Raw genomic sequence first — 13,012 nt, 5'->3', positions numbered from 1 at the left:
TCGTCACTAGGAGTTCTCTATGCCAGTCAAATCAGAGGTTCCACCAAAATTTTCTTAAAGCCAGCCCCCCCCCCAATTTTGCCTCCTCCATGGGTGGGAAAGGCAAGAAAAATGAAGTTGGATGAAAATGTTAAGATATCAGAAGTCAAAGCAGTCCCGAGTTTTTATGATTGTCCTTCTAAGGATCAAAATCCAGTTTACCGTGCCCTAATCTTACCAAAGCAGAGTTGGTTCATTGCACTGGCCTTCAGAGAAATGCCCGCTAAAGGCACGCTACCTAAAAAATCCAAGAAAGCGTGGCAATTTGTTTTTTCTTTCGAAGAATGGAATTTGAATCCTTTGGGACTGCTCCAAAAACGGCATGCATGAAATTCTTGAGTGTTCTGCACTGGGAGATACATCACAGCAAGAATATTTGTGTCAAGAGGAGTTGGCAGGCAGTTCTAATTTCTGAGTCGTGAAATGACTCTACCTACGTAGTGGAAATTTCATTCAGCACACCTGCTAAGTGGCCCGATTTAACCCCAGGGGCCTGCCTGCTGTACTAATAGATTAATAACCATTAACCATTAAATAACCATCAGACCAGTAAAGCACTTGATGTGTGTGAAAATGCTTTTCATGGTATAATGGTATTTGATCCTCCCAATGTCCAGTCCCACGCCAATGGAGGAGATGGGACTCAACAACTCAACAATAGTTTGGGAAAAAACATCTCAGAATTCTGGTGGACTTGACAGCTCAATGTGCATCGGCCATGGCACAGAAGCCCCCCCAAATGTGACCTTTGGCAACACTATAGAATGGGCGAGGGAATTGTTTTCTCACCTGGCCACGTAGCAAATCTAGAGTATCCTAAAGGAGGAATGTTCACAGTTGATGGATTGGGAAGAAACCACTAGACTGAGTCAGAGGATTGATGTAATTACCACCTTTGGTGCCCAGTTTGGAAAGTGGCATTTGGATAAGTGACTTCTCAAAAAGTGAAAATTTGGCAAGTGAGAGAACCGGACTAAGTGATCTCGAAAAGGTCTTATGATCCAAAGTGGGGTATGTCCAGAAAAAGACCACCAGGCTGGGGAGCAATCACAGAATTTCAGAGTTGGAAGGCACTAGAGACTTCAAGAGCCATCTATTAAGCCATACCCCCAAAGGAATCCCTCCTATCACATACCCAGAAATGGTTTTTAGCCTCTGTTTAAAGACCTCCAATGAGGGACAACCCACTACCTACCTTCCCAATCAGACCCTTCTACTCTGGGACTGTTTTAATCGTTAGGAAATTTTTCTTGACATCAAGCCTAGATTTTGCTTTTGCCCTTCAGAGCTCCCCCCCCCCCTCCACACACAAAAAGACTACTTACCCCCTCTTCTACTTAATAGCTTTTCTAATACTTGAAAAAAAGCTATTATGCCCCACTCCCTTAATATTCTTTTTTCTAGTTCAGACATCAACAAGCATTTATTTTTTTCTTTTGGTGAGGCAATTGGGGTTAAATGACTTGCCTAGGGTCACACAGCTAGTAAGTGTTAAGTGTCTGAATCTGGATTTGAACTCAGGTCCTCCTGAATTCAGGGCCGGTGCTCTATCCACTGTGCCACCTAGCTGCCCTGAAATTTATTTATTTTTATTTTTTTTTTGCACAGGGCAATGAGGGTTAAGTGACTTGCCAAAGTCACACAGCTAGTAAGTGTCAAATGTTTGAGGTTGGGTTTGAACTCAGGTCCTCCTGAATCCAGGGCCAGTGCTTTATCCACTGCGCCACCTAGCTGCCCCAGCAAACATTTATTAAGCACCTACTGTATGTCAGGCACTGGGCTAAGTCTGGAAAATACAAAGAAAAAATGAGACAACCCCTGCCCTCAAGGATCCTACTAGGAGAATACAATTGATTTACAGGTAAATACCAGAGATGGAGGGCACCAATAATTAAAGAGAATGAAGAAAGACCTCTCGAAGGAGATGCTACTAGAGTTGATCCTTGGGTCCTCTGAAAAGCCTGTGGGGGCAAGTGATGTGACATTGCTGGTAATACATCAAGTAACTCCTCTGTGCCTCAGTTTCCTTTATTGGTAAAATTAAGGGATTGGGCATGGTGGCCCTCTCAGATCCCTTACCGCTCCAAATCTATGGTCCAATGTTCCTTATTCTGGCTCTTCTCATTGTTAGTCTCCCTAGGATTTAATCCAATGGTGCCACAATTGTCAGTCACTGAGAGAAGTAGAGAGCTATTAGGGAAGCACTAAACTAAAAACTCAAAGTAGAAACATAGAGAGTGACCAACTAGATTATTTTTCCTAAGGAGGCAAAGGGCAGTAATTTAAAAAGAACAAATAAAAAGTTAAAATAAAAGAAAATAAAAAGAATATACTCTACTTTCAACACCCCAGTAGACAACCATCCAAATAGTCCCCAAGCTCTTCCCTCCTACCCCATGCATGATCTTTGATGCAGGTTTCTTTAATTACTTGTAGAGTGTCACCCAATAAAAACACACAAACACTAAACAAACAACAACTGCAACTTTAATAAGTAGAACAACAATTTGCCATTTCAGAAACAATTTTAAGGGGAAAGTATTTTTCCCTATAAAAATAAAATTAAACTTGTCAAAATTATAAATAGTATAACTTTAAAAAAAAAACTTTTTTACTTTTACAATTTAAAATGCTTCCCTGCATTACCACCACCTCATTTCAACCTCCTTCCTGTACCATCACACACTGAATATCAACAACACTACAGCAAAGCTTAGGTCATTTAATATAGTAATTTGTAAAACATTTCTTTGGCTAGACCTGACCTTTTCTAAAAAAAAAAAAATTATTTTTTTAAAAAACATTTAAAAGCTGCTGCAGTAACCAGTGTTGGGGGGAAAGCGGGGGACGGGGTCACAAACAAAATCAGTCTTTCAAGACCTGCAAATTTCAGTAGAGTAAGTTTTCCAAATCATGCCTTGTAGTGCATATAAGACAACAACTGAGGTTTCTGGATAATATACAACAAGGATGCTATTTTACAGACAACCTACTTCAAGTAAAAAAAAAAAAAAGATAATTCACAGATACCCATCGGCTACCACTGTTAGATCCTAAGAGCATTCATACAGGAAAAGGCGAAGCTTCACAAAATATAAACTTCTGATCGAACTGGGACAGGTTAGTCCAAACTCAGGTGGTGGTTGCTAAGAGAATACTCAAACCCAGGCTGTGGTCTGAATAATAATAAAAAAAAATATTAATAATCATAACAGCATTCCCTGAACTTTACAGTAAAGTGTCCGTTGATAATGTCACTTAAAACCTCATACATGCACTACACAGTTTCATGCAAACTAAACAGACGTGATGTGGCAAACATTTTTTTTTTTTAGTGAGGCAATTGGGGTTAAGTGACTTGCCCAGGGTCACACAGCTAGTGTTAAGTGTCTGAGGCCGAATTTGAACTCAGGTCCTCCTGAATCCAGGGCCGGTGCTCTATCCACTGCGCCACCTAGCCGCCCCTATGGCAAACATATTTTAATATCGTTCTACTTAAAAAAAAAAAAACAAAACCAAGTCTTCCTTAACAGTTTCGGAAGATATGATTGTCTCAGTCACTTGTGTAGTACTGCATAACCCACAAACGGTTAGGACACAATGATTGTGCTTCGTCAAGTTAGCCTGAAAAATCTGGAAATGAATGAATGAGAAGCAACAAGGCACAGTTTGCAGAATAAGAGGCACACGGCTGAACCACCTTGGAGTTTCGCAAAGAAGCCATTAGGTGTCACTAATGTGTTAACAATTCCTTGGGAATTTATAATAAATGTCTATTGTAAAAATGGGCGGCACAGGCCCCCTTGAACTTCGGTAAATTTTATTTTATTTTGTTCCTGTTTCCACTGGAATAAACCATTTATGCTAGGGACACTCAAGAGCGAGGAGTTATTTGAACCTGATTTGAGGAAGGCTTCTATTGCACGCCCATCCATCTCTTTGGTTGGTTGGAACAAGCATCTGTTGTTTAAACAAATACCAGTTATATTAACAGTCAAATATAAACTCTTTCCCCTCCTTTTCCCCTGACATGCTTTGATTCTGCCGGGGGCCAAGCAGTTTTGGGTGGGGAGAACTTGGCAATATAACACATCCTGGTTCAGTATTGACTCCAAAGAAGAGAGGGAAAGGAAGAACAGAGGGAGGTAGGGAGGGAGGGAGGAAGGACCGAGAAAGTAGAGAAGTGACTACAGATGCTCCACAGGGCTTTGAGGACTTCAGTCCTCTAAGCCTAGAAAATTAGAATCAGATGCAGCTTCTGACCTGACTGTTCCTTTTTTTGTGAAATACCAGGTGAAACAGCTCATTTCCTCTAGTCTTTTCTGCTAAGGACAAAGGCAGACCTTCCCAGGAAACAACCTCACGTGACAGAAGCCACACAATGACAACAGTTTCTAAAATGCTAAGGGGACAGCATTAGGCATCACCAAAGGGTTCACGATTCCCTGGAAACTGGTCTGTGCTTCTCTTGGTTCAGGTCCATTTGCTTCCTTATAGCTATCGCACCAAACAGACCAACCAGTCCACGCCAAGTGAATTTATGCAGGTAGTGGTAGTAAGTGGCATATCCCACATTACCTGAGGGTACTGCTCTGCTTAGACAAAGGCCCAGCTTTATAAGGCCCACCCTCAGTTTTCATAGCAGCCTCAGGAGTGACCCAGCTTTTTCTTAGCTCCTTTGCTTTAGCTGCTATCCCAAATCCCACCCCCCCAAGAAATCAAGTCATCCCATACATTTAACATCCTACACCTTAAAACTATATTGTTTTAAAAGCGAGTTACAAGCAAATTCCACATTCCTCTTATCCATCATAAGTAAACTATTCATACTTCCATCACTGGCCACCAAAAGATCCCCATCTCTTCTCATGCCTTCTTTCTGACTTACTCTTTTCTTTCTTTAGGCCTACTCCATTAAAAACCCTTCAAAATTTTTTCAAAAGTTCCTAGCTTCCTTATACCTTCCATTGTACATGGCTGTTTTCATGCAAAAATATAAACTGTTTAACAATAGGAAAAACAGTATAGTTTGATGCTTAAAACTGTTCAGATTGGATTTTTCTTTTAGTCTTTAAAAAAATAACCAATCTTTAAATTCTTCAGCTAAAAGCCATAAAATCATTTTTAAAAAAAGGTAGAGGTAAAACCACACCCTATCCTTCATATTTTAAAGCATCCTAGCATGCTGCTAGGTATCTACCACAGATTCACAGCCTGCCGAAGGGTGATACCACCCACTGACAGAGGATTCTGGGGTGGTATCATAACATGACGAGCTTGCAGGTCCCTTAAACAGGTAATAGGTGACAGGTGCCGAATGGGACAAAATCTAAAAATTGGGGAGAGGTACCCTGTCATCATAAGACTGTAAACCAGCTCACTTAACAAAGAGTACACCTGCTGCTGCTGTCTTGTCCACTGTACTGAGCATGCTACGTCTGAGTTTGTTGTTTTTTAAATTTTTTTGGTCTTTTTTTTAAGTAGCCTGCACTATTCCTGAGTGGTCCAGGGCTGCTGCTTAATCCAGCTTCCATGTTTCTTCGAGGGCTTCTTCAAGTTTGTGTCTGTAAGTTGCATAGCGCCGCTTAAGGTTCTGCAGCTGTTCATCTTCTTCCTTGTCCAGGATCCGCAAGAAGTTTTGTAGCTCAGGAAGACTGAAGGCTTCCCACTGCAAGGGTAAACACAAATTATTAGTGAATAATACGTCATATTTACTTTAGTGAGTTAGCATTTTGTGTTTTTCTTATTATTCGGTCATTTCTGTCATGTTCTACTCTTTATGACTCCATGTGGGGTTTTCTCATGCTAGAGTGGTTTATCATTTGCTTCTCCAGCTCATTTTACAGATGAGGAAACTGAGACAAACAGGGTGAAATGACTTTCCCAGGGTCACACAGCTAGGAAGTGTCTGAGGACAGATTTGAATTCAGGCCCTCCTGATTTCCAGGGCTGGTGCAATATCTACTGGACCACCCAGCTGCCCCTGGATATGTTTTAATTAAAGGAATTCTTTATCTGAACCCTCAGTGATCAGAGGAACAATCAGTTAGGTAAGGCTTGGACTGGGTAAAAACAGAATACCCTATTTAGATCCATCTGAGAAAAAGTACTGAAGACATCTAGAGAAACACTTAAGAAATAACATCACAGGGGCAGCTAGGTGGTGCAGTGGATAAAGCACTAGCCCTGGATTCAGGAGGACCTGAGTTCAAATCTGGCCTCAAACACTTGACACTTACTAGCTGTGTGACCCTGGGCAAGTCACTTAACCCTCATTGCCCCACAAAAAAAAGGGGGGAAAAAAGAAAAAACATTACAATAAGCAAAAGCTGATGCAGTACAAATATGGATAGTACAAATGTGTTGAGGTCCGATGAATACAGGGAGGTGAATTTAATTCAACAAACTTAATTATGACTATTATGTGCCTAAGCACTGGGGATAAGAAGATATTCCCCTCCCCACTCCCTGCCCCAACCCACTACACACAAAAAATTAACAAACCCAAACATTCCTTGCCTTCAAGGATATGGTGTAATGGGGGGTTAGGGGAAGGATGCCAGATATGGAATCAGAGGACCCAGGTTTGTGAATTATTTTTTATCATTTATTAATATCATTTTAATCTAGCTTTGTGACTAAAGATTGTTTGAACCCAGAATGTCACCCTGACCTCAGTAACTCTCTAGGAATGCAGGAGGTAACAAGGAATTTTGGTACCAGCAGGTCCTGGATCCACCCAAACCCACACCCAAGCTTGTATTCTGGGTTCCCCTTGTGTTCTGGCTTTGCCCACATTTTATTAAATGTTTAAGTTTACTGATAATCTATCTCAATATACCTAAGCTTCCACATTGTCCTCTGGGCAAAACTGCTTAACTGCCTATGGTTACAAGTACCCATGTCTAAACCCTATATACTATATAAACCTGGGTGAGAGAGAACCAAAGCACATCTCCTTTCTGATTCACTCTCCTTTACCAAATGACCTAATAAATTTCTTTCTAAAATGATTTTGGGGCAGCTAGGTGGCACAGTGGATAGAGCACCAGCCCTGGAGTCAGGAAGACCTGAGTTCAAATCCGGCCTCAGACACTTAACACTAGCTGTGTGACCCTGGGCAAGTCACTTAACCCCAATTGCCTCACTAAAAAAAAACAAAAACCAAAAAACCAAAAAAAAAACCCCAAACAAACAAAAAACGATTTCAGATTTTGAGGTTCATTCTCATGACTGACATGGGGTTTAGGATAAATCAGAAGAAGTTTCTCCTGTGAGAAGCAAAACCAAAGATGATCAGAAAACAGGACAGACATATAGAGGAATCAAAGGACTATTAAAGTTTAGATTGTCCAACTAGACATCAGGACAGACACACATAAGGGAAAATAAAAATTCTATAGCAGGAAAGTCACTTAGGTGTGGCTACTACCTGACCAGAGCTAGGAGAGAGAGAGATAACCCCAAAGGTCAGGATCATCATTTCAAAAAAATCCCCTTCGACTCCCAAGAATATGACAAGCATCCAAGCTTTCTTTCCCCACCCCACCCCAAAAGGGAACTTGCCAGTTTTCAAGTGGACACCCCATCTAGCCTCTATCAAGTTTTTGCCTTCCTTCTGTCAGAAGAGGAGACTGTTTTTTGGCCCTCCCTGAGGGGAGTATTTGACTTCCCACTCTGTCAGTTTCCCTAGTGCCCAATAAAAGACCACTTTAATTCTAACTGGATTGTGTGTGAGAGTGTAATTCTTTATCAAGGAATACCTAAGAACCACCATCTTTCCTCCATGACATGACTAAAAGGTTCAAATCCTTACTCTGCTATTTAATCTCTCTGGGAATCAGTGTCCTCATCTCTAAAATCAGAGTTGTATTAGACGACCTTCAAGGTCTTTGCCAGACTGAAAGCTCTGATCCTTAGACCTGGGGGTGGAATAAATAAATAATCAAAGGCTTCCAGGATTTGAGGTTTACACTGGGTTTTTTAGGAAATTGAGGCTGGGCAGTGGCAAAGGGGAGGGGATTCCAGGAACAAGGAATGTTGTGTGAAGGGAATAGGGAGAGGAGTGCCAATTTACATACCAAAATACCAAAAAATAAACAGGGGATTTTAATGGGTATTATGCTTAATAAATGTGGAAGAAAAAACCAACAACAAATAAAGCCAATGTTACCAACTTGTTACATCTACCAAACTCTCAGTTAATCTTGGAGTTATTCAGAAGGAAAAGAAACCCCATATACTGTATATTTCAAAGAAGCAGTGTGGTATTGTGGATCAGCAGTTAGTTTCAAAGTCAGAAAATTCGTCTCTGACACACACTGGCTGTGTGACCTTGGGCAAGTCACTTCTCAATACCCCAAGGTCTGCATGATTATAAATTGCACAATTAATGCCTATGATCTCTCTCTGGTAGAGTATCCTTGCTAGTAGGCCCCTAGTCTTGTCAGAAAACAATCAAACAAAGCAATTAGGGATATAATTGTTCGCTCTATTTACTAAACTCTAAGGATGTGTGAGGGAACATTCCAAAACCAACTACAGCTGGAGCCCCACTCCCGGGTTTACATATTAAGTTAGCCAGATGGGATCACTTAACAAAACAATACCAAATTTTAAAACTCTATAGAGGCTACAACGAATGTTTGGAGTTTGAGCTTTCAGGGGAAATGCTAATATATGGTCAAAAATGTCTTTTTAAGGATCCAAATCAGAATTCCAAAACGGGACTTCTCTGAACAATGGGAGTTTGTATTCAGAAAGCCTCAAAAGTTACAAAGTACAAAGCAACATGAATAATTTATAAAAGCGGTTTTTCCTTCTCCAAACTCAAAACTGCTGAATGGATCATCTCACATTCAAGTCTCTCGTTCATCTTCATCATCCTGGAAGTGGGTCATTTTCACTCCCATGTTATATATAGATGAGAGACTGAGATTAAGGGACCAACAGATTTGTTAATCATGGAGTTAACAACCAGTCCAAAGGTCATTGCAAGGCCTTTTCTCCTTACACTTTACTGCCCTAAAAGCATTCTTGCTTTCGTCTCAAGAACACAAGGAGGCATAATGTCTTAATCATTCATGGCAATATGGTATAGCAGAAAGGACACTGGCTGGATCCAAGTCCAAATCCTGCTTATCTGAGTCTGAATTTCCTCCTCTCTAAAATTCAAGGGTCACTGTTAGCTGGGTGGCACAATGGATAGAGCACTGGCTCTGGAGTCAGGAAGACCTGAGTTCAAATCTGGCTCCAGACACGTGACACATACTAGCTGTGTGACCCTGGGCAAGTCACTTAACCCCAATTGCCTCACCCAAAAAACCAAAACAAAACAAAACAAAACAAAAAATAAATAAACTCTCTAGAATGCCTAGAACTGGATAAAATTCAAGAGTTGAACTTAGGCCTCAAAGGTCCCCTTCCTATTAGCCTATGAAAAAATTTTAAATTTGTTTAATTCAGAGTCTTGTTTGCCAAGAAGTAGGAAACTCTTTTCCCTCCAATTTACAATGAATTAGCAAGGAAACATTTTCCTAGGGATGAACATATGGCAAATGTCAATGTTCAAAATTAAAGTAACAGTTAAAGCATAAAAGAATATGAAAAAAATTCCACCCCCCCAACCTAATTTTTAAATGGTGATTTAATTAACAAACACAAACATTTCAATATATGAACAGGAAAGATGAGTGTATAAGAAAGTGTGAGTATGTATATATACATATATGTGTGTATAGATATATAAAACATATATATATGTACACACACACACATATATCTAAAATATTAAGTTCAACGAGATAGCAACAAAACTACTCAATGTCCCCTTCTACACTTCAAAGTGACATGGGCTTAGGATAAATCAGAAGAAATTTCTCCTGTGAGAAGCAAAACCAAAGATGAACAGATAACAGGACAGACATATTGAGGAATCAAGGGACTATTAAAATTTAAATAGACCAACTAGATATCAGGACAGACACACGTAAAAAGTAAGGGGAGATAAAATTCTATAGCATGGCTACTACCTGACTGAAGCTAGGAGAAAGCAATAACCCCAAAAGGTCAGGACTTTCATTTTTTAAAAAATCCCCTTTGACTCTCAGGAATATGATAAGCATCCGAGCTTTCCCCACCCCACCACAAAAGGGAACGTTCCCATTTGGGGGAGGGGGGGCAGTGAGAGTTAAGTGAGTTGGCCAGGGTCACGCAGCTAGTAAGTGTCAAGTGTCTGAGGCTGGATTTGAACTCAGGTCGTCCTGAATCTAGGGCCAGTGCTTTATCTACTGCTCCACCTAGCTGCCCCCAGAACTTTCCCATTTTTAAGCTTTTGCCTTCCTTCTGTTGGAGATGGAGAATGTTTCTAAGTCCTCTTTCCTGAGGGCTGAAATCTTTGACTTCCCACTTGGTCACTTCCCTAAAGCCAAATAAAAGACCACTTTAATTCTAATTGGACTGTGTGCAAGAGTATAATTCTTTATTGAGGAATACCTAGGGACCACCACAAACCCACCTCTAAACTGTGATAAAAGACCTTTTAAAAATACAGTTTCGGGGCAGCTAGGTGGCGCAGTGGATAGAGCACCGGTCCTGGAGTCAGGAGTACCTGAGTTCAAATCTGACCTCAGACACTTAACACTTACTAGCTGTGTGACCCTAGGCAAGTCACTTAACCCCAATTGCCTCACCAAAAAAAAAAAAGAAAGAAAGAAAGAAAAATACAGTTTCTTGATCCAACCAATCTGGAGAGCAATTTGGAATTATGCCCAAAGGGTGATAAAGCTGTGCATACCCTTTGACCCAGCAATACCACTTTTGGGTCTTTTTCCCAAAGAAATCATGGAAAGGGGAAAGGGACCCACATGTACAAAAATATTTATAGCTGCTCTTTATGTGGTGGCAAGGAATTGGAAGTTGAGGGGGTGCCCATCAATTGGGGAATGGCTAGACAAGTTGTGGTATATGAATACAATGGAATACTATTGTGCTGTAAGAAATGATGAACAGGAAGAGTTCGGAGAAACCTGGAGGGTCTTACGTGAGCTGATGATGAGTGAGATGAGCAGAACTAGAAGAACATTGTACACAGTATCATCAACATTGAGTGTTGATCTACTGTGATGGACTATATTCTTCTCACCAATGCAATGGTACAGAAGAGTTCCAGGGAACTTGTGATGGAAGAGGATCTCCAAATCCAGGAAAAAAAAAAAAAAAAGAACTGCAGAGTATAGATGCTGAATGAACCATACTATTTCTTTTGTTTTTGATGCTGTAGTTTTTTTCTATTTTGAGGTTTTTCATCATTGCTGATTTTTTTTCTCTTATAACATGACTAACGCAGAAATATGTTTAATGTTATTATGTGTGTGTGTGTGTATATATATATACATATATATATATATATATATATATATATATATATATATATATATATATATATATATATAAAACCTATATCAGATTACCTGCTGTCTAGGGGAGGGGGGAGGGAGGGGAGGGAGGGAGAAAAATCTGAAATTGTAAAGCTTGTATAAACAAAAGTTGAGAACTATCTTTACATGTAACGGAAAAAAAATAAAATACTTTATTAATTAAAAAAAAAAACACAGTTTCTCAGGGGGCAGCTAAGTGGCGCAGTGGATAGAGCACTAGCCCTGGAGTCAGGAATACCTGAGTTCAAATCCAGCCTCAGACGCTTGACACTTATTAGCTGTGTGACCCTGGGCAAGTCACTTAACCCCAATTGCCTGACCAAAAAAAAAACCAAAACAAAACAAAAAATAAAGTTTCTCTCGACTCCCAAATATGAGGCAAAGACAAGGCTACACAGAAATATTAATGGCAGATTGACACTGGGTTTGTCCTTGCCTCCTCATCCTACTTCTTCCACTTGGTTACACCAGGGAGATAAACAGGGATGGTGTACCCCAAAACAATAATAACGAACACCGCTTACCTCTCCGATTTCGTGCTCACGTAGAACAAAGCTCAGGGTTTCTGTCCTCGGCCCTGCAACCAAACGCAGATAAAGAGGGTGTTCTCGGTCTGAGAGCTTGCACGCGTAAACTGCACAGGGAAACAATAGATCCATTTTATACAGTGCTTATTTATCCATTAAACAAGCCTGCTCCCAACATTCAAAGAAATCTATCCACTATACCCTCCCCCTTCTTACTACACTTGGCCAGTACTAAAATGAATGAATCAACATCATGGGCAGGTTACAAAGTCAGATAAAAACAGTCAATACAAAACACAATGTGGTTCTATTTTTTTTTCCCCAGAAAAAAAAAGTCAATTAGGTCACATGCTAAAACTTTTTAAAAAGACTGTAACAAGAACATATGGTCCTATGTAAGAAAAAAATTAAATGAATCTTTCTTTTTTTTTTTTGGTGAGGCAATTGGGGTTAAGTGACTTGCCCAGGGTCACATAGCTAGTAAGTATTAAGTGTCTGAGGCCAGATTTGAACTCAGGTACTCCTGATTCCAGGGCCGGTGCTCTATCCACTGTGCCACCTAGCTGCCCTAAATGAATCTTTCCACATTCAAGGTCAATAGCTTTTAACCAGCTTAAGAGTTAGAACAAAAGCTACCGTGACTTTGGGATTAATTTTTAAAACACACAGCAGCTAGGTGGCGCAGTGGATAGAGCACCAGCCCTGGAGTCAGGAGTACCTGAGTTCAAATCCGGCCTCAGACACTTAACACTTACTAGCTGTGTGACCCTGGGCAAGTCACTTAACCCCAATTGCCTCACTAAAAACAAACAAACAAACACACATATATGTGTATCCACAACCATGCGCTAGAGAGGAATGTCAGGCAAGTTCTTCGGTCTCCTTGGTTAGAACAGTTATTAACAGGGAACAGTACTATTTTGGCTGGGTAACTAACGTTGTTAGATGGAGCAACAGAAAAATCCTCCAAGTATGAGGAAAATATAAGTGCCACCTGTGATCTCCTGG

The 13,012-nt window shown here is 40.4% G+C and overlaps 1 protein-coding gene across 1 annotated transcript in view; it reads right to left on the bottom strand.

Moving 5' to 3' along the window:
• Positions 1-2,508: 2,508 nt before the first annotated feature.
• RASSF3 (Ras association domain family member 3) overlaps positions 2,509-13,012 on the bottom strand; it is a 115,375-nt gene continuing 104,871 nt past the window's right edge. The window contains exons 4-5 of the mRNA XM_043968590.1: positions 12,002-12,111; positions 2,509-5,707 (exon numbers count right to left, since the gene is read on the bottom strand). Of these exons, the coding sequence (XP_043824525.1) occupies positions 5,558-5,707; positions 12,002-12,111 (260 nt within the window). The 3' untranslated portion in view covers positions 2,509-5,557. The remainder of the gene's footprint in view (positions 5,708-12,001; positions 12,112-13,012) is intronic.

Source organism: Dromiciops gliroides, chromosome 5 (assembly GCF_019393635.1).
Source record: "Dromiciops gliroides isolate mDroGli1 chromosome 5, mDroGli1.pri, whole genome shotgun sequence".
NCBI classification, from domain to species: domain Eukaryota; kingdom Metazoa; phylum Chordata; class Mammalia; order Microbiotheria; family Microbiotheriidae; genus Dromiciops; species Dromiciops gliroides.
Note: the sequence above shows the minus strand (reverse complement) of the source record. Positions and strands in the feature narration are given on the sequence as shown.